This window comes from Pholis gunnellus (assembly GCF_910591455.1).
Source record: "Pholis gunnellus genome assembly, chromosome: 15".
NCBI classification, from domain to species: domain Eukaryota; kingdom Metazoa; phylum Chordata; class Actinopteri; order Perciformes; family Pholidae; genus Pholis; species Pholis gunnellus.
The window spans coordinates 3,076,605-3,098,751 of record NC_136542.1 but is presented as its reverse complement, the minus strand read 5'-3'; the positions used below and the strand labels follow the sequence as shown (position 1 = coordinate 3,098,751).

Here is a 22,147-nt window from a genome sequence, read left to right as displayed (position 1 = left end):
AAGCTTCCCTTAATAATCGACACGATCTCTAAGGGATACAGTTTTCTTTGCTTTTTTATTTTACGACCCAGGCCCCATCAGGAGGAGCTTGTGTGGAGCTCAGGTTCGAGTGCGGTGAACAATATATGCGCTGAAATAAAGCCGGCCCTCCCGATGCGGTTACACATAAATATGCTGTCCTCCCTGGTTAATGTAAAACATTTAAGGAGGACGCAACGTGATTTAAAGTTACTCTGCAGCCGCCACGGAGGAGGAGAGAGCTGTGAACCAAACATGGCGGGCAACAAATCTACAAAAGCTAAGTGTCCAATAAGTCAGTTATATTGTCTAATAAATATTTCATAAATTATGAGCAAGTGGCTATTTTCCGAGTGACTGTGCTGCTTTTGCACCTCAGTGTTTTTGCTTGAGTTACAGTTGCACTTTACAGAGAGCTGTTTTTATTTTATGTACTGAAATGAATCCTTTTATCGGCCTTAAAATGCGTCCCTTCTCCACCGAGACCCTGCAGGTTCACCTCAGCGGCACGCTCTAAATTCTGTCTTTTCATATTCCACATCACAGAAAATACTGAGAGCGGTTTACTGATGCCAAAAGATTTACGTGTTGACTTTTGAGAAATCGCCGCTATCTGAGCCACCGTGGACCAAATCCATCCGTCCAGTACCTGCATGTAAAACTTCCTAAAACTCCATCTGTGACTCTGTGGAGAGGGGCGGGGCGGACCTCTATGCTTCTGCACCAGTAGGCTGAAAACAGAAGGAATCAGTAGCACAGCAGTGGGGGGGTCGGTGGTCTCTGCAGAGGGCCGGTCGCGAGGTCGGCCTTCAGAGAGCGTCCAGAGAGACGCCCGAGGACGGACGTGGACCAACACGCAGACGACACGAGAGACACGACAAAGGCTCTACAAGAGCAGAGAGCCGTGAAACTGAAAATACCAGAAAAGTCGCTCCGAGGCCAGAGCGAATGAAGCGGCAGTGCATCAGAGGAAAGATACTGACACAGATGCTACGCCCTGGTCAGGATTCAACAGCTTGAATGATTCAAACAATTGGTATATGAATTCATTAACTGGCAGAATCTTTACGTTTTTAAGAGCAGGTCCCACTGACAGACGCTCGGTGGTGGAAACAGATTGAGAAATGTGGCAACGCAAATGTGCAAAAGGCGGGAAAGAAGAACACTGCTAGCTGGCAAATGTGAAACAAGTGTTCTATTTGGTTTAACCAGCTAATTATACATAAAGAAGGTAGGAGCTCCAGACACAGGTGATGGCATTATGGGAGCTGTTTACGTCGCACCGGTGTGGGGATGACAAAGTTTACTTCATGCAAAAGAAAGAATATGAATGCACCATCTATATGCAACAAAGACGAGCAGGAAATTCAGTTAGTTGGCAAAGAGTTACACCATAACTGCATTAGAAGTTTTGGAGGAGTCAGGGCTGGAGCCAGGACCAATGCGCTGGAAGAGGCATTTATTCACCACCCCGTCCCACTGCAAAGCAACATGTGGCTCATAACTAAATCAAAGTCATCAGAAGATCCACGCCGTCGTGTGTTTTTGTGACTCTTTGTGCCAATAGGCATGACGCTGACCTTTGTGGCCATAATCTGATGATCTGATATGTTTCATAGTTCAGCCTCACGGCAACATTCATCGACATTAAGAGCGATGCTTATCGCCGACTGGGAATCCCCGCTGGAGGCCAGACGAGGCGAGAGTGGCGCGTTCTGTGCGATAGTAAACCAGACAAAAGGAGCTTTTCACATATAGAAATTACATTTTACGGTTAATGGGGTTTCTGAGAATCTACAACAGAAGTCAACTCTGATTCCAAAGGAACAGCGATGCTTTTCTCCAGACAGATTTCACCATTAACCCAAAGCATGGGGGTGTTGGCTGATCTCATGGGTGGATTCATGCTGTCTATGCAAGGGGCCTAGATTTCGAGGAATCCTGCCTCCAGCCCAGGTCAACGCATCTTCATCTGGGGAGGTACAAAGCATTGAAAAATGACTTGAAGGGGATCTCCATCAAGGCGCTGGCCGTAAGCTGCAATGTGCCCTCGTTCAATTCCAGCCGGAGAGCTTTGCTGCATGCCGTTCTCCATCTCTGTCTGTCCACAAAAAACGCCCTAAAGAAATAACTCAAGCCACAAAATTCAAACTGCAACATCTCTTTCCAGAAACATGTCCTTGGAACTACTTCCTACCAAAGAAACAGTCGTATACAGACTGTGTTTAAGAAGCGGACGTAGTCGTCCTGACGTCACCCCTTTGGTTTTGTGGACTGACGTTTTGAAGCCTCAAGTTTGGCAATTTGTCCGTCGCCATCTTGGCCTTTTGGACCCGATGAACGGAAGCGACCATATTTGGAATGCGGAAGAGTGACGTAGAGACGCTGTATACGTCTCCGGTAGAGGCAGCGACCTGTCGTACTCTGCTTTATGGTCTGTTTGACTCTAAAATGGACCATAATTTACTAAATGAACATCATGCTGTATTGAAGAAGACTTTGAGCAACAGATTGAGACCATGAACTCATGTTTACAATGTCTACAGAGGTAATAAATCAAGAGAGAAGTAGAGTCATTTTCTCATAGACTTCTATACAACCAGAGGAGTCATTAGAGAGAATGCAGCTTTAAGACACTGATTTTGTCATACTGCCATACACACACACACATCAAGACATTATGTGTATTATATAAATGGCATTTATTCCTGCCTCTTACAGAGTTACACAAGTTCAACATATCCTCAGAGGAAAAAGGAGATCCGATGTTTACGCCATAAAAACAACAACAAAACACACTTGTCTGTTTTTATCCCCCCCCCTCCCCTCCTTCATGTTGATTTTGTCCCTCACGGCTATAGCAGGGTCTCCATCTGGGCCGGACCCTGCCACAGAAGGCTGCTTTTTTACCAGCATTCAGCCAGCCTTGTATGGCAGCATTGTGCGTATGCTAAACACGGCCTCAGAAAACCGTCGGCCCTTTGACCGCGCTGACAAAACAACACGGCCCTGATTCGGGGCCAATGTGGCGTCACAGGAAGCAGAAAGTGTACCGTTTACATTTAATAATGATCAGCATCACGGATAACGCTGCACACCGTGTACACAGGAGTGCTGAGGCTGGAGCCGCTCAACATTATGCTGTAAAAGTCAGAGCCCTGCTGTGTTATTAGTGAAGTTCAGGGTCACACTATCACTCCTCCAGCAGACGAGCGGCACCGCATCCTCTCCGACTGCACGTTGTCTACACGGCAGAGTTTCAGAACAGAAAACAGACAACTACACATGCTGCTACTTAGGAGGAGCTGGAAGAGAGGACGAACTCAAAGTTCAACTTTAACAATCCCCTCTGAGACTTCCATCCTCGTTTGGACAAACTCGAGCGTTAAGGGCCAGTGTGTCGGTCAGTAAGAGCAGCAGGAGAAGACACCTAATGGTTATACTGTATATAGACCCAGAGTAATGGCTTCTAATTGGAATACTGGGCCTTTTTTTTTGTGTTAATAAGCGATTATTGTTGAGTTTAGAAGTTGTCAGAAAATAATTAGAAATTCACGCTACATTTTTCCACAGCCCAGGGTGATTCTGAATAGATATTTTTGTCTGACATCCGATCGGCAGTCCATGAAGACGGATATTCAGTTTACAGTGATGCGAAACGAAGCAACACATCCTCACATTGGAGAAGCTGGAACCAGAGAAGGATTCCCTGAAAGATTAATACATCACCAAACCAGCAAAAGTAGGCTGGATGATTCATTCCGCCCCAAAAAATAAATCCAGCCTTGCGTTTCCAACTCTTCAAACGTCACGTGACCGAGTCGTCAACACCGACAGCCCTTCAGGCCTCCTTCCAAAGCCACGCCCCCAAAATGATCAGCGAGAACGTAAACAACAAACATGGCCGCCGTTGATACTCACAGCTGTTAAGCTGGCAGCCTGGTGAGGACTCTGGTGACGAGTAAAGTGTGAGCAGGCAGGTAGGCCGTCCAATCAATACATCTGTGCCGAATGAAAATGATGGGACGGGACATTCACAGCGACAGATAAACGATGCATTTGATTTATTGATCGCTTGTTGTCGGGACGTAAAGACAAATTCTAGGGCTAAACATTTTTGAAAAATATATAATTGTGACAATTTGACTGATGTTTCAATTGCGATATGGTGGGTCGAATAATTTTCACATCATTATTCTCATTTTATTTAAAAATAATAATGATCATGGTGGTTTTTGCAGGGATCTGAACCAAACAGAGATGTTTTTTGAAGTCTGTAGATTCGAACCAATCCTGTAGTTCCCAGGCTGTAAAGACATCTGTGCATCTTTACATTCGTTAGGCAGACTTTAACCAGTTTGCATTTCCCTTTACACACATTACACAGCACTTAGTGGTTCAGCTTCTTGCTCAAAGACACTTGGACAAAAAGGAGAAGTCGGAATAGATCCAGCAACCCTGCAATTAATGACCAAACCGCTCTCCAACCAGCTGAACCACAATTCTATAAACTACAAATATCAAACATTTGTAGTTTCCAGCTTGGCCGATGTGCTGCAGCTGGTGGCCAGTGATGCTTCCCCACAGTGATGGACTGAGTCGATTACTACTTCAATGCAACAGGCTTCCAAGTTTTTAAACCACAACCCGAGAGGAGCTACTTCATCCAGAGGGCACTCAACGCCGTCGTTCTGCAACATTAGAAGCTCAGCGGTCATTCAGACTCCATCCTACCTGTTCGGATATGCTCAGCAATCAGCTGTGCTAATGTGCAAACAGTTCCGCTTCCCTTTTCTTTGACCATGACCGATTTCAGAGGATGCATAACACAGCAGGCCCCCCCACCACCACCACCAGCAGCACCAGCTCTGCTTTACGACCTGCTGGGCCGGCAATACGCTGAGACAGCAGGACAGAGAATATCAAATTCATTTTAAAAAAAAGAAAAAGAAAGGAGAATCGGTGCTTGTTTGTGTCATCTAGGAGGGCAGAGTCCTCCATAAACTGACCCACCGTGTAATCATCACCGACTTTGTCTAAACCGATAGCGCTGTCATCAAGCGCCGCGGACCATTATCCCCACCAGCGCATCACTAACACACACTCCAGTAATGTGAAGTGACACTTTAATGGGACGCAGAGGACGAGCTGTGCAGCAGCGACGGTCCGACTGTTCTTATCGACGTTTGACACCTTTTCATTGCCATCACACACACACACAGTCTGTAGTGTCGCGGTGCTTCGTCTAAATGAGAAGGCGAAGGCCTGCACAGGAAGCAAACATGGAAGTGGTCACTTTCCTCCCACCTCTCGGGTGTTTCCACGAGTTCCACCAACAGACACCAGCCTGGGATCGGCTCAGCTGTGAAATGTCCCCCCCTCGTGCTTTGACCCCCCGAGCTGCTGCTCTCTGAACGCCTCACCGTCCTGCTGCATCTCAAAGAGTCCTTTACTTGGACGACACAAACCCAGTCTGACCAGAGCTGGTCTACGCTCTCTGCTCGTGTCTCCCAGCAGCCATCGCCTCCGTCCTGGTTCAGCAGACGCGTGTTTCTGGCTTAACACAACTGGGAATAAACACCTGGCTGGGTTGCATGACGGCATAAAATGAAAGGGTTCGAGCGCGTGATTTACAAAATGATACCTCAATTAGTCAATAGAAGGGAAAATAACAATTTAAATCATCATTTAAACATCGTTTTGCTCGTTTCTTGAATGCCAAACATTCTCTGCTTGCAGCATTTCTGCTTTATGTCATTTTTTAAATGAAGACCTTTAGGTTTAAAGCTGCTGGTCGGAACCAAAGAAGCGATCAGATGACAGATCCTCTTGGATATTGTATATGGGAAAACATCACAAACACAAACATAGAGAATAAACCCCAGCACTACGATGGTTAACATAGTTCCTTCACACTCAGTGATGTGATGTGTACAGTGGGATGGTGACACTGAAGCTCAATAATGGTCAACTGTAACTTCCACCTTGTCATGAGCATCCAAATGACATAGTTGCACAATTTAGCATGTATAAAAACATGAAGATACTGCATTTGAACCAGGAGAAGTGTAGTACAAGTAGTAGTAGTAGTAGTAGTAGTAGTAGTAGTAGTAGTAGTAGACCGGGTCTTTCTGTGCCCCAGGTGAGCACTGCTCGGTATCTTTAGGGCCACAAAGCAAAGCGCACGTAGACAACATAACACCAGCACGTCTGAAGTGATAACAGCATGCTCTGTATTCTGCCGGTGCGTTCACGGTACCTGAATCTCCCTCCGCAGTGCTGGCATTGGTCCCCGACCCAGCCGGGGACGCACACACAGTTGCCAGTGGCTGCGTTGCACTGCCCGTTCATGCAGGGCTTGTCGCACTCCTTCGCCTCGGCGGCGCCGGAGAGCAGCCCGACGACCGAGAGCAGGAGCGCGGTGGTCGGCATCAGCAGGCTCCGGCTCCGGCCGGAGCCGAAGCAGGCCCGCCGCGTCGCCGCGTCCATTTCTCTGCACAAAAAGATGGCTGCTTTGAGGCAAAAGCGCTCCGCTGCTTCGGGGGGTAGACAGCGACTCAACGAGCGAGCTGCAGGTTTATGGTGTGGTTCACGTTTATCGGACGTTTATCGGACGTTTAGGGTACGGTCCCCCCCCCCCCCCACACACCACACCACCCCCGGTGGTTACGGTTAACGTGTCTTCGTTGAGGCTTGTCTTCCGCTGGATACTTGGTTTACATCTTTCCAGTGGTTCCGTTTCCCAGCGCCGCACCGAGCCGCATATTGACATCCAGAAGTGACGTTATGGCAGCGGAAATGCGCAACCGGGGGATGGGGGGGGGCGGAGCGCGCAGGACTTTAAACTTTTATTTTGAAAGCGAAGCGCGCGGGACTTTGAACTTTTATTTTGAAAACAGAGAGCAGAAGCCCCGTCCCTTTACATGCGAGCTTGTTATTTTATTTTCAGTACTTTCATCGGTTATTCTGTTAATATGAAACATGAAACTGGGATGTTTGTGTTTATTTTATTATTAAAAAAGGTAAAAACATTATTTTATTAGTATTTACACTATAATGCTTTGACACCACACATTATTTGTGAAGCAGTTTGAATGCTAACAATGTATTGATTTAAGAATGAACTAGTTTCACTAAATAATCATAAATCAAGGTCCACTTACTATTTATTTTCTCAGAGCTTTCAACCAGCACCTTCTCAGGGTCTTCATCAGCGAAAAACAAATGAGAAGTATTCAACAGTAAGTTATCGATAAGCTCCCAATTTAATTATGACCAACTCCATCCCCCGATGAAGACCGTGAGATGTGCTTGAAAGTTGTTTTTTTAAATAAGTGGACCTTGTGTCAAGGCTAAGATTAAGGAATAACTGAATCACCTGTGTAAGTGTGCAGGGCGTTTAATCACTTTATTTACATATGTAAAAGATAAGATAAAATAATCCTTTATTATTCCCGCATGGGGAAATTTACAGGATGAAAAGGTGTGCTTTTCTGCACTTTATTTACATAACGTGTGCCTTAATTTCATGTGTATGAATTTCTACATTACAGGGTTATGTAGTGTAAAATGTGTGGTATTTTTCTAGTACATTATTTCACAAAATATCTATTTTGTTATAGTTTCACAATGTTTTGAAAGGGTCTTTATCGTAATATTAGAATCTAATCTTTCCCAGGTTTGTTACAGTATTGCTGGTTAATAAACTACCGCTTCTGTTCGCTGTACAAACGCAGCTCGACATAAATATATATTACATATGCACATACAGCAAATTTAAGTCGCACGAAACCAGTGTAAATTATTCATAAGACGGACATATGTTTTTTTATGAAAGCCATAACTTTGGTGGTTGTTTACCTCAAAGTAAAATTCAGAATCATCAAACTGCCCAACATCCACCCACAGACTGCACACCAAGGACACAAAACTGTACAAACGGTATAGAACGGTTTATTAAATTTAGACTTGTAAGAAGTCATCATATTCCAACGCGCTCCATCGCAGGAAGAGCATTGATAATAACACCAACCCCCAAAAGGATTGATCACGGCATCAAAACATAAATAAAGCAAATGAACATATTTACAATTCAACACGGACAAGGGGAATGGGGTTTGTGCACAAAAACAGGCAACTACATATCCAGACAGAGATCGACGAGGAGGGAGTCCGATTATTCAAATTGTCCTCAGGAAGAGATACCTGGACGGCAGGAGTGAAAGGAGGATAAACACAATTTAACAAAGCAAGAAAAACCTACAGTGTGATCACATTTCATCGGTTTTTGAGTGAAAAGAAGAACATCTCTAGATCCTCATATAATACACTATTGTCATTAATGCTGTTTTAAGTTTTAATGGTATGAGCTGACAAGCTATTTACTACCGTAGGCGAGTTAAGTTGTGAAAGTTTCCTTCTTTCCTGTTGTAAATCCTCCTCAAACAAGTCTTCAGATCACATTTCTCTAAAGAAATTGACTTCTATAAAACAGACTAAAATAGTTCCAAATTGATTTCAGCCAGGTTTGTGGGAGAGACGGATTTATCCTGGATCCATTATTGAATTCCTTTGAAAAATGATTCATTCATTTGACAAAATAGTTGTACATGGTCAACACTTAAGTAACAGTACCCACATACCATCGTCCACAAAGCAACATTTGTCTGAATTTGCAGCGCGAGTTTTCACATTTCCCCCTCCCGACTTGAGGATTTGCCATTTATGGAACCGCTGTCTGGTTTCCACCCTTACTCGTGGTGGGAGTACAGTCTGTTCTACACTCTGAGGAGAGAAACTGATCATTTTACAACAAGAAGAATGACTCGTCTTCATTGAGCTGAGTGAACGGATGAACGAACATCAGTTTGACTTCTTGTGCCAAACGCAGTCGAGACTTTACAGTAATCAAAAAACCCTGCAGAATAATCAAAAGACTACGCTTATTAAAAAAAAACAAAAAGAGAGAGGAGAGGATTCTTAGAAAAGTACAATCATTGAAAGCACATTACAATTAGCAGTTTGTGAAGTTACAAACGGGTCATGTGACTCTCTCCCAGCACGTCTTATGTACATTAAACAATGCTTTTTGTGGATCACATGACCAACATCAGGTCCAGGTCCCCAGCAGACGACGTAGAGGGGATAAAACAGAATCATCTCTCGTGACTAAATGCTAGTTCTCCTCTTCGTGGGAGGGCTGCACACCTCGGTATTTGTCGCGCATTCACCGGGAAACACCAGCGGGACGGGGGCCGGAGCGCGGTGGCACAATTCCCCCCAAAAAGATATGTGAGGCGAGTTATCAGTTACAGAAAAGTACACTTAACTGACTTTCTAATGGCACTCTGGGTCCTGCAGGTTCTGCTCCGGTGCTGGAAGCAGGGCACAAACCCCCCTATGGTGCCCCACACGTGTGAAGACAAACACTGAGAATCATTTTCCCACAGCGAGAAGCGGTGACCACCATCATGTGTCTCTGGAGGTCACACTGTAACATTCAGCTATCCGTTAATGGCAGAGATCGTCCCCCCCCCCCCCGCATTATATATCACACTATCTTACAGTTGCCTCATGGAAAAAGCCATTTACAAGCAACGGTGCCTTACAATATGTACAGGATTGATCGAACATATCTTCTGAATAAACAAAGAAAAAAAAAAAAAAGGATATAAACAGATTTTTTCCCCTTCAATTATATACACGGAGCAAAGAGGAGGTGTTGAAAAAAATGATTGAGCACCTCAAGAGTCATTGTGTAAATTTACACATAGAAAAAACTGCTTCCAAGTATTGGCTTTAAGATAACAAACTCACACCTTCACTTTCCTGTCGGATTACATGCAGAAACGACCAGGAGCCAGTGGCTCAGCATTCATTCAGAGGCCGGTGGCCACTTTCTAAAGGCAAATCATATCGGATGATCCGGATTCATAAACTCTTCTCTCCGCAATACATCACCTTCTCTCATTAAAACAAAAAAAGAACACAGGGAAAGAAAAGATGGTCTTTTTTTTTGGTCTCCCAAATCAGGCATATTGGGTGTCAGAACACCGGATAGTGCTCGTACCGGTGATCCGTACTGGTCACCGGTAGATAGGATGATCAAGCGTCAAAGGCCCCTTTGGAGTGTCCTCTTGGTTTTTGATACCTGAGGTGTAGCGTGGGTGAGTGAACACTGGCTGAATGTTGGGAGCAAAGCAGCGTGTTGTGACCGGACCGGCGTTCAAAATCATATCTTAAACAAGTTCTTAGCGCGTCTGTCCGTCGGTCTCAGAGTGCCAGATGATCGAGTTAGCCGTGTCAGGGTGAAACACGCCCCAAATCAATTAGTTGTAATGTCCTGTGGATGACAGCTTAGTACACGCCGCCCATCTGGCACTCGGAGCCAAGTTAAAACAACCGCTAAGAATTATTTAGCTTGTACCACTTGAGCCAAGTCTGGTCGTGGACATTACAGAACGGCTGTTGCTTTTAAAATATTCTTTCACTTGTAAGTGTGATTAAAATTGGGAACGTGGGGATATGATGGTGTGCGAATATGCAACGGCGTGTGCATTTGCCAAGGAGAGCAACTGAGCAGGACTTTGTCTCGCTGCTCTGAAGCCGCGCCGATAAATTCCTGCGCGTTTGTGTCGTTCTCGAGCGTTTTTAAAGTCTGAGGCAGTGTGTGATGGCACAGGGGGCTGAGGTGTTTCTCTCGGGCTGCAGACCAGCAGGTTGAGGGGGGGGGAGAGTGGGATGGGGGTTACATGTTGCGTCACGGGGGACTTTCAGTTAGTCGATGTCTGGCGTGAGGGGCGGCCCATGGACGAGGCGCTGTAGGTGCGGGAGCGCTGCCTCATGGCCAGTCGGCAAGGCACCTCCAGCTCCTGGAAGAGGGGAGTCCCCGTGATCTCAGCCGCCTCGGGACGCTCGCCGGGGCTCCACGACAGCATGCTGCGCACCATGCTCAGCTACACACACACACACACACACAGAGAGAGGAAACAATAGGGTCATGCTACAGCGATGCTAATGCTAATATTGTCATATATTAGTGCAACTGATTTGCTGCACTGTGACACAGCGGAAACAAGTAGAAATTGAAATGTACGCACAGAACTCATGATGAAGTAATACATAATCGCATTCAGCCAAACACACACACACACACACACACACACACACACACACACACACACACACACACACACACACACACACACACGCGTACGTACGTACACACTGTGCAGGACATCTTAAAATAGAACGGTACACAGCTAGTGGGAAACTGGGAGAGCAGAGCGAGGGGATTTCCAGTGTTGGAGAATCACAGATTATGCGATGGGATTATGTTAATCTCGTTACAAACAGGTGAACAAGGTAACGTGAACAACCCCTCACCAAACCCCTGGTGTGGTAGTAAAGAACATATTTAAGTGATTATTTAAACATATGGATAGAACGGGATTATTATTGAACATTACAAGTTATATTTTCAAATCATGTCTTGGATAACAATGCTGCTGTTTACATTTTAGTGTGTCATGTGAAACTATATGCATGTTTAACTTGATACCCAGTAGATCTGAGGGCTGAGTAATCCGAACACACCTCCTAATTGGATTAGCTCATCAGATTTGACTCACCGAGGTTTAGGTCAGATTATAAAATCTGTGACAGACTACACAATGAGAATCGACCCTCCCAGCTCTGGACGTGTCCCACCTTTGTGCATTTACTTTGTTGCATGTTTCTCAGGAGAAACAAAACAAGTTTTATTTTTCTTGGTTCGTGTGCAGTTTGCGCATTCGGCCACTAGGTGGCAGCAGACGACCACTCACCTCCTGAACGTTGTTTTTGGAGAAAACCTCGGGGAAGCGCAGCGCTCTCACCTCAGTCAGTGTCTGGAAGAAAAGATGTAAACACCTGTGAGTGCTGGTGGCTCATCAGGCCCTTTGTTACCGAGACAAAGACGCCCCGGTCCATCGCACACACACACACACACAAACACAAACACACACACAGGGGCAAAGACAATCTACCGTTTAAACAGACAATAACGATCCTTCAAAGGACAATCGGGATTATGTGTTGCAGTTTGACCAACAGAGTTTCCAGACAAAACAGAATAATTAACTGAATACAAGAGCAGACAGAAAGATAAACCGCCTCATTAGGACGTCTCTCTCTCTATTTCTCCGGCTTAAACAAATAACAGCAGTGGGGATTCTGTGGGGTCATACAATTTTAACTACTTTTACAGTTGAGGAAATTATCTCAACATTTTAATTCTTTCCCAATTACATAGTTCGGTTTGGGGGGAAAATTGCTTACAGCATGAATGTATTTTAAAAACACATTTGTAAAATATTGTTTTTGTTTGATTTGTTTCGCTTACATAGCCTTTTGACTTTAGTTTTCTTTTTTTGAATGCCTCACAAACTAATTTGTAACCCTGTATTATACATGGAAACAGTCTACATTTACTATAATAATCAAGTGCTTGGCAGTTAAAAAAGCCAACTTGATGAATTGAACAAAAGGAGAGAGGAAAACGAAGCAAACGTGATTACGTGCCCGTGTCTTTGCTGACTCACCCTCACTCTCTCCATCTGGGTCCTGAAGGGATACAGCAGCTCAAACAGGATCAGTCCCAGAGAGTAAATGTCCACTTTGTGAGAGTAAGAGTTTCCAGAGAGCTGCCAGGACAAAAAGGAACAGATGGAGTCTGAGAGGTAGAAGACCAAACTACTATCATCACCCATAGATACATGTTACCATCAAATCTCACTTTATGTTTGTTGTTCTGGTGAAAATCAAAACATTTTTGAGTAGCACGGCCGGCTCACCTGCTCCGGGCTCATGTAGAGCTTGGTGCCGACCTGGCCCGTGTGTCGGGTCAGCAGCGGGGCGGGCGTCAGGGCGCTCGGCTCGTCCTCGTCCTCTTCCTGGTCCATGGCCGTCACCAGGCCGAAGTCTCCCACCTTCACCACGTCGTCCATAGTGAAGAAGATGTTGGAGGGCTGGAGGACCGACGGAGACGGGTTCATTAAATACGCGAAGGCGGAGAGAGCATCGCTAATGCATGAACCAGTGGACACTATCAGATAATACAGTGATGCAAACTGGGGTTGACGTTATCTTACAGCTCAAATACATGAACTCCTGCCTGTGCAGCGGTGTGTGTGTGTGTGTGTGTGTGTGTGTGTGTGTGTGTGTGTGTGTGTGTGTGTGTGTGTGTGTGTGTGTGTGTGTGTGTGTGTGTGTGTGTGTGTGTGTGTTCACCTTGAGGTCCCTGTGCATGAGCCCCTTGCTGTGCAGGAAGTCAACGGCCTCTGCGATCTGGAGGAAGATATCGAGACACTGGTTGTTCTCCCTCTGCTCGGGGAGGCAGCGCTGAGCCATCCAGTCCTTCAGGTTCTCCTTCCGACAGAGCTGCATCTGGATGTACAGGTACACCTGGAGACACGGAGGGGGAGGTTCAAATACTTTGGGAGTTACGTCTGACATTGAAACTAATATTTCATTTTTGAGAAAAATCACTCTAAACTATAAAATGTCTCTGACTATATTTTACGTTAACATCTGCAGCTTTTACTTTTTATTAAAGTACTGTAAATATTTTATGAAGGTATCAAAATGCATCTTTAAAATTGGAAAATTCCTTCTCTAGAGCTAAAGAAGACAACAATTTGTAACTTGTAAACTTGTAAGTACAACAGAAAGGATTCATATTAATATTACTAATAAAAGGCCAGTCGTAAGCCCATAATAAGCATGTGACATCATTCATCTACAGCCGAGTGAGCGACTGACCTTGGGCGAAGGCTGGACTCGCTGGGTTTGAGGAGTTGGGGGGATAGCCAGGGTAAGTGAGGTTGGCCGGGGGGGAGAGGAAGAGGAGGGCGGGATGGATTCCTGCTGTCTGGTGCGCGAGGAAGACGAGCTGTTCTTCTCGGTCGTCGTGCTCGGGCTGGCTGCGCTGGACACCGAGTCCGTGTCGGCGTCGGCGTCCCGGTCGCAGCCCGAGTCCTCGAACACGATGTCGAAGGAAGAAGAGGTGCAGTCGCTGGGGCCGCGGGGGGGGCAGAGCTCGAAGGAGTGGGGGGTGTCCGAGGCGTCGTGGCCCAGCAGCGGGCGGAAGGACAGGTCTCCATCGTCGGCGCTGCCGGCGCTGCTGGAGAGGAGGGCCCGCGAATCCACAGAGGCCTCCAGGACGTCTCCTCCGGGCCCGGAGACCGGCGACATCGAGCTGGACACTGGGACTTTGACTGACAGCGCCTCCATGTGGTCAAGGAAGCTCATTGGCCAGTCGGTGGTGCTGAAAGAGGGAAAGGAGGGTTGTTGCTGCCAGGCTTACTAAAATCAACCACTATTACAACTAATCATTCAGGATCAACCAGCAGAAAAATGACTATGACAAAACAGTTTACAAAATACTAAGTAAACAAACCAAATATCCAGTTCAGGGTGTAACCACACTAACGTAAAGCGTAACATTCACCGTGTACCGCCGTGGTGCCTCAAAAGAGGAAGAGGATGAGAATGTTTAACTCTCTGGTGCTACCTTTAGCTCTAATCCGCCCGATTAAACAAAGGCTTAAAGACACCAGACTTTAAAGGGATAGTTTCGATGTTTTGAAGCGGGGTAGTTATCCACAGGCCGTGTTTAACTACAGCAGTTGACGGTCAGCGCGCCACCAGTTCGGAGTAACAGACAGGAAGCTCGGAGAGCAAAGCAACGTACAGCTGTGGGCGGGGTCAGCAGCAAAATGTGTTTTATACACCTACAAAAATAATAATCTATATCCATTTAAGTGTACGCTATATTTAGAGCATTTCCACTGCTCTGCCTCGCCTTCAGAGAAGCCCTTTCTGATGTCAAACCGAAGTTTTCTTCACACAAAAAGATTTGACCTCGAGAACACGGGAGCGTCTGGTCTACCGCTGACTTGATCGACTAGTTTGTTTGTGTTATTGTGTGACTTAGTAAGTTCGGATTCAACAAAGTCACACAACAACACAATACAGGCTTTGCTGCAGCCCCCGTGCTGGAACTCCTGTAGGTACATAATACACTGGCTACGGACGAGTACCTCATACAAACACACTTCAAAAAAACACCCAAACTATTCCTTTAAGTTAACTGCCCCAAACATGCTTGTGTGATTATGCATGAAATTAATTTTTCATTCCCTGGCATTTAAACATCTGTCTTAATCAACCAGTGAAGTGAGGCGAGTGATGTTAAGTCTGGGGGGGTAATAAATGGCAGCGATGCCATAATTCTGGGGGGGGGGAGGGGCACCTCTCTGGAAGCCATCCCCGGACAACAGACCCCCACGGCAGAGCTCCTGGACGTTTGACCTGCTGAGCTGTAACAGGGTGAGAACAACAAATAACCTGGCTAACCTGGCGTCTTTCAGCCACCTCTGATCCATCTCCTCCTGCCAGCCCTCGGGGGGGCTCTCCTGCCAGGCGTTGAAGTAGCGGATGATCCCCGGATGCTCCAGCTTGGCCAGCGCCTTCACCTCTCGCATCACCTTCTCGCGGGCCAGCTCTCTGTGTGACGTGAGAAACTGAGCGTTAAGAGTTGAATTCACATTCAGGATCTCAAGACACAAATCCTTTGAATTCCTACTAAGACATTGCTGTTTATTAGATTTATTTGTTGAGGCATTGTTAGAACTATCAGACTGTGATGACCTTCATATGAGCCCAGTCTTGATACACCAAGGTCTCAATAAGCGCTTTCATAAAAAACACTGGCCCTGAAAATACAATCTGGTTTGATATGCGTGGCGTGATGTAGCAGTAAACAACAGGGTCTGAAATGAAAATACATGCAGAGCTGCCGTCAGCTGAACACTACATTTCCACGCTTGTCAGTAGGAGTATGAATACATGGCTGTTATTTGTACCAAACTGTCAGTTTTGCCTCTGTGTGTGTTTAGACAAGTAGGTTGCAGCTTACATAATTCAGTCTAAAGGAAACCGACACAGAGGAAGTGTGTGTGGTGTGGCCCGGCGAGAGGCGCTACCTGTTGGGCAGACGGATCCGTTTGATGGCGTAGTTGCAGTCGTCCACTTTGTTGCGGGCTTCAAACACGACACCGAACCCCCCGCGGCCGAGGCACTGCACCGGCTCAAAGTCAGTCAGGTACCTGGGGAGAAGACACTCTGGTTGTGATTTTTTTTATTTTGCAAAAAGGGGGAAATCGCTCTCATCAATACAAAAGGAGCTGCGTGTGACGAAGCGTTATCTCCTACTTCTCTGACAAAGACCTGGGATCAGTCAGCGCGCTGTGGCCAAGTAGGCTTATTAAGAGGTAAAAGGTGATAACGAGGTAAACAATTAATACCGCCCAAATCCCTGCGAAGGCCGGCTGTGGCTGCTGAGCTGGTAACCAACTTACAGCTAAACAGTCTCATGAATTTAAACTAATGTTGTGCCTGACACAAAAACACCGGGCTGTCACTTCGCTACGACAGACTCTCCTCAGAGTCGCGTGCTGAAAAACTCAAAATAGAAATGTATTAATAATAATAATAATAAAACAGTAACTGTAAGCATTAATACTGAATTTATTTTTCTGTAACCCAAAACATCCGTGGCAAGATTAAACTGGCCCGTTATTTAAATAAAGAAAATGTATTGATCTGTTATACTGTATTCATTTGTTGTTTACTGTTGTAAATATCCTCTTAAATATATATAATTTCAACAAATTAAAAAAGAAACAAGCATCTGTGTGCATATGTGCATTGTGTATATTGTCAGTTTGGGACCCGCTGCTCTACACCCTGGTGAAGCATCCCTCCTCAGGCTCCTCTGGGGATTGAAGGCTGTCTTATTAGGAAATGTGTGGGCACATGTGAGTCAGGCCTCCATTCCTGATCTCCGTCTGCCTCCCAATGATCCTGACTCACGCCCGCCTCAGCTGCTGCAGCCGCCGCCACCACATTTATTTAGGGAAACTTTTTTCGGCGAAAGCAATTTGCATGGTTTGCAGCAGCAGCAGCAGCTTTAAATGGGAAGGGGAGGGGCGGTTTGTCATTTTGGGACGGATCAAAAAGAGGAGAATGCGCAAGTGGTGACAGCAGGAAAAAAAAAGAAACAGCAGCTTAAATCAGACGCTTGCTTGCGTTTAGGGGAGGAGAGCTGTAATATTCAGCTAAAGAATGTAAACATGCAAACTGCCATCAATCAGAAGACACGAGGTCAGTGAAAGCCCATCAATTATGGCTACTGATCATATTCGGGATGTCCAAAATAAACTTCTGTGTGCTGACAGAGGCGTAAAGTGACACTGCGACCCCTGTGGTGGCAGATGCTGCCGGGCAGGGTGGGGTCCTGCTTGATGGCAAAACAGCTGAGTTGTCCAATCACGCACCACTACCGCTCGCATCTCTCCCCATCTCTCTGCCTGGTCCTATCAAGGCAGGCAGGGCTGGAAGACCAGTGGTCACCATGGTAACAGTGCCGAAATCCCGTAGCTACACCTTGAAGCGGAGAGAGTGAGACTCTCTCCGTCTGCAACTTTTCAAGCGCGAGGAGAACAACTCCCAGGAGGAGCGGCGGCGGCTTTGTCGAGCTCCCCCCGAGTCATGGTGATAAATTAAAAATACGTCATGATGATGATGTCATTGTGGTGATATTATTATTATTATTACGGATGTACCTGGACACATATTCGCTGGAACGGGTCTCCATGGCAACCGGCTCTTTGGATTCCACAACCTCAAGGTCAAACTTGCAGTCCGTCTGGCACTGCGTCTCCGACTCCTTCCGTTGCTTTGGGAGGGACAGAGGGAGCACATGTGTATCTATGAGTAGCAATTCACTTGTGTTAGGTTGTTGACCTCTTTATATGTAAATGTTAAATAAATACAGAATTGAGTTATTACTACGAGACACAGTAGAGAGGGTAAAAAAAAAAAAAAATTTGAATATTCTCTGATATAAAGTCATAAATTTACAAGAAAAAAACTGAATTGTGTCGCTTCACTTTGCAAGGTTGGATGAACTTCATTACTTTTCTTCTGATTCACGGCGACGTCTCTTCAAAGTTCAAAGTGTTAAAGACAATATGGTGCTTCTGAGCTAAAGGTCACGAGTTATTTGCTTATTGCTGGATGAGATGAGGTCATCCACTGCAGACAGAACACACAAGCTGCGGCAGCTGTCGGGTGACAAGGTTGAGCCGACCTTGTCAAAGTGAAGTAATGTGGTTTCCATTGCAAAAAAACACACAATTTCCTCACAAATGGACAACTGTAATCTCAGAGAGTTTGCAATTTTGTTATGTATTACTTTAATTTTTTTTAAAAAAAATCTGAATATTACACCTTTTTTTTTTACGCCGTCGTACATTACAGTGTGAATCCTAATTTTAACATCCAAATTAAAACCTGGACATCCACGGACGCGGATGTGAGAATAAACTTTGTTCAGAGACATTTTGAGGAAGTATTTCCTGATGTTTTGACCATTTTCACATAACCAAATGAAGCCATTTCTCCATACAGAATCTTAATCATAACCATGATGATGATTCACTCGTGGAAGCTGTTCAGAAGCTGCACACAGTGTCTCACATTAACATTACATGACAAGAATAGCCCCCCAGCAGTCACTGTGAGTAGGGTTTGTTTCTTACCCTCACGTAGGCCACCGGGGCGTGAGGGTGGAAGAACTTGCGGACGATGTAGGTGGTGGCGGCGATGCAGAAGACGATGGTGCCGAGGATCTCCTTCCACCAGGGCAGCAGCAGCACGGGGTCCTTCCTCCGGCGACTGTCGGCCCCCGCCCCGCTGCCCTTTATCACGCTGACGGCGCTGTCGCGTTTCTCCCGGTAACGCTTGTTGTAGGGGAAGTAGTAGCCGTTGTCTACGGAGAAGAATAGAAGAAAAAACGATCAGTGGGTTCATGTTTGTTTTCGTCCGTCTCAGCCAATTCACTTTTCTTCGTACACAAGACTTGACTGTGTCCAGTATCAGGAGCTCACCGTATGGATACTGAAGGATGGACAGGGCTCCGTTGCTGTATTCTTCATGGGAGAACTTGTCATTATTCAGACACTTGTCGAATTCATCAGAGCCGACCAGGGCTGGTGTCCGAGATGGGGAATCTGTGTCAAGGACAAGATGAATATGTTCTTTGATCTCGGTAGGAGGAGGAATAACAATCGCAAGATAAATCGTACATTAATGGGAATGAAGACAAAGCTCTGAGCAACAGGGAACAAGCCCAAAAGGCTGCTAATTAATTCTGATATTTCTGTGTTTAAAGCGATGCTAATGAAGCCACGGCCGGGTGGTTAGACAGAGGAGGCGTGGACTTACGGACTAGAGGCTTCCACTTGACTGTGGGAAGAGGAATTATGTCCTTGACCGATCCGATAGCTTTGGAAGAGAACTTTTCGCTGATCCTCACCGAGGACTGGAGGTAGAGCTGTCCCTGGTACATCCCTGATAGGACCAAAGTGTAAAGACATGTACTACATTCACTGGTAGTTCATGTACTGTAGGGGGTTTGTGCTGAAAACAAAGTCACAGAGAACGCAGAGAACGTGACTCCACATTACGAATGAGCACGAGCATGCGGTGTGAGCATCTGTGTTTATTTACCGAGGTAAACACTGGACTCTTCTGCTCCTCTGGCCTTCTGGGAATCCTCGTCGTCGTCCTCCTCGTCAGTTTCCGACTGGTTGCTGTAGGCGTTGTCGTCGAACAGGGCGATGGGTGTGACTTTGCCCCCGCCCACCAGCCAAGCCGAAGCGATGGGTGTGCAGAACTATCACAACACAGGCGACGCAGAATGAGTGGGTGCGCTTCATCGAATAAATACACCGCTGCAAACACGCTCAGTGTAAACGTTCATAACATCTCTACCTGACGTTCCCAGACCAGCTGGCCATCCGGCGCCGCACTGAAGGCCATGACCTTCCAATCGGGAACGGACACTTTGATGACGAGGTCCAGATTCTGGCTCTGCTGGTCCGCCGTCTCTTTCGGTTCGTCGGCGATGACCCGCTGGCTCTCCCTCCAGGCGTCGCCGCTCGCCACCTGTCCCTCCAGGAAGTTCACGCCGGACTGCGTCTCGGGAAGGAGCTTCAGCTCAAAGTTCCCGACGCTGAAGTTCCACCTGGAATCCAGAGCGACAATGAATAAATCCTTCATGAATGTAAACAATGTAAACAAAAGTGATATAAAGGGAATATTGTTCAAAGAGCAAATTGGTGTAAAACATGAGAAAGTATATGAAATCTGTTCTGTGTTAATGATCTGGTCAGTGCGGTAAAGCCAACAGGTAAAACAGAAGACATGCTGATGTTAACTCCTCGTGGCTGAAAGGTTAACTGACTTTACTGACCGCTGACGGGAAGTCAATGGAACACCACACGAGCTCCAGCGGCCGTCCCATGACTCAAAGTGACTGACTGACAACGACAGGCCGATTGACCGGATGAATAAAAACTCACTTCTCCATCCCCGACCGCGGCCTGATGGCTCGCACCGTCTTCTGAGTCCTCTGCAGCAGGAGCACATCTTCGGCCTCCATCTCCTCGTCCCCCCAGCGGTTGCAGCCCCCCGTGGAGCAGATGTACCGAATCTGAGGCAAACAAAAAAAAAAGAGGGGAGGGGGGGGGGGTTATTATACCATCTGCATGTGGCGAGCACAAAATGAATCAGCACACCTCGAGCTTTGACTGAAGTGATGTCACTGACCTTGCCGCTGTAGGCCCCCAGAGCGTAGGTGGTGAGAGATTTCCCCCCGACCAGGACGGTGTCCTCCCCGATCCGGTACGACGAATCCAGCAGGGACTCCACGCTGAAAGGCACTGCCTCCATACTCTCCCTGTCCCGGTTCCACTGGAACAAGGCACCGTCCAGTGAAGGGATGACCATCTTATTGCCAAACACCTGCAGGAACAAACACGTTGGTTTTCAGGTGTTAAGTGTCGATCGACTACGTGTCAAAAAACACATTTATGTTAATGAGTTGGAAAAGCACATGTCCCAACAGAAGAAAGGGAAGGGCATTGGTCATTTCGCTCTCCTAGAGGGACGTAAAAGTTGCTTTTCGGGCCCTTTGGCTTGCAGTCTGAACGTAGTCTAAGAAACAACACTGTCCTTGGCAAAAGAATTGTCTGATGCAATGGCTCTTCACACACATCAGAGCTCCTGGAATGTCTTTTACGGTTTAAAATGTCCTTTTCTTTGTCGTTTTTTTAGCTCAGACAGACAATCGTTCAAACACAAAAACACCGGCCGACACACATCCGCCCACACGGCAGCAGCTTTGGCCCCCGCACACTTGGACTCGATCCACCGGCTTGGTGGGACCATTACACAACTAAGAGCCTGAGTAATTAACCTGGATCTTTCTAAAAGTGTGCAGCTGTGGAGAATGTGCGTGTGTGTGTTCCTGTGTGTGTGTGTGTGTGTGTGTCATTAGGTGCTCACTGTAAGGGGGCCAGCGAGGATGACATCATTGCAAAAAAAACCTGAGCCCTAATCCTGATTTAACCTCCACAGCTTTAGCTCGTCAGTGGGTTTAGGGACAATTGTTTTCTTCACTTCAGTCATTGGTACACAAAGACTGTCGTCGAGAATCTGGACGTCCCAGCTGTGACTCACTCGCTTCAACCAACTGTTCGGGGACATAACAGCAGCAGCGTTTGGACCAAGTGATTCCGTGTCTTGTTAATTGACACGTCAGGTGCTGCTGGTGTCAAACCGCTGATCTGTAAATCATATTTAGACTCCTAAAAAGAAAGTCGGTGTAGTTGCTTTGTGGTGGATTAAAACATGTCAGGAGTGATAAATGTGTGGCAGAATGATTTACTAGAGAGCAGAGGTGATGTCATCTTTCTAGAGGGAGGAGGGGGGAGGTGCTTTAGAGACAAGAGGATAAATTTAGCAAGTGAAAGGAGGAGGGGTTAAGAATCTGACCATCACACCATGTTGGTATGTGTGTGTGTGTGTGTGTGTGTGTGTGTGTGGGGGGGGGGGGGGGGGGGGACTTCTGCTGTGGATGAGTCATCCCCTCTCCTGATGCCCTAATCCATGTCTCTGATCCAGCAAAGTGTCCCGACACCCAGGATGCTGCTGGTCTAACTCACACACACTCGTGGTTCCA

General features: G+C 46.4%; 2 protein-coding genes across 2 annotated transcripts in view; both read right to left on the bottom strand.

Annotated features, from left to right (window-relative positions):
- The window catches only part of atrn (attractin), a 123,039-nt gene extending 116,342 nt beyond the window's left edge, over positions 1–6,697 (bottom strand). Inside the window, exon 1 of the mRNA XM_079175205.1 lies at positions 6,278–6,697. Within this exon, the coding sequence (XP_079031331.1) occupies positions 6,278–6,507 (230 nt within the window). The 5' untranslated portion in view covers positions 6,508–6,697. The remainder of the gene's footprint in view (positions 1–6,277) is intronic.
- A 2,866-nt stretch (positions 6,698–9,563) lies between these two features.
- Positions 9,564–22,147, bottom strand: part of eif2ak3 (eukaryotic translation initiation factor 2-alpha kinase 3) — a 28,744-nt gene continuing 16,160 nt past the window's right edge. Inside the window, exons 3-18 of the mRNA XM_079174203.1 lie at positions 20,734–20,928; positions 20,487–20,617; positions 19,897–20,149; positions 19,633–19,798; positions 19,348–19,473; positions 19,011–19,133; positions 18,663–18,892; positions 17,685–17,797; positions 16,044–16,166; positions 15,415–15,564; positions 13,819–14,323; positions 13,288–13,461; positions 12,852–13,025; positions 12,600–12,701; positions 11,844–11,906; positions 9,564–10,973 (exon numbers count right to left, since the gene is read on the bottom strand). Of these exons, the coding sequence (XP_079030329.1) occupies positions 10,791–10,973; positions 11,844–11,906; positions 12,600–12,701; positions 12,852–13,025; positions 13,288–13,461; positions 13,819–14,323; positions 15,415–15,564; positions 16,044–16,166; positions 17,685–17,797; positions 18,663–18,892; positions 19,011–19,133; positions 19,348–19,473; positions 19,633–19,798; positions 19,897–20,149; positions 20,487–20,617; positions 20,734–20,928 (2,811 nt within the window). The 3' untranslated portion in view covers positions 9,564–10,790. The remainder of the gene's footprint in view (positions 10,974–11,843; positions 11,907–12,599; positions 12,702–12,851; positions 13,026–13,287; positions 13,462–13,818; positions 14,324–15,414; positions 15,565–16,043; positions 16,167–17,684; positions 17,798–18,662; positions 18,893–19,010; positions 19,134–19,347; positions 19,474–19,632; positions 19,799–19,896; positions 20,150–20,486; positions 20,618–20,733; positions 20,929–22,147) is intronic.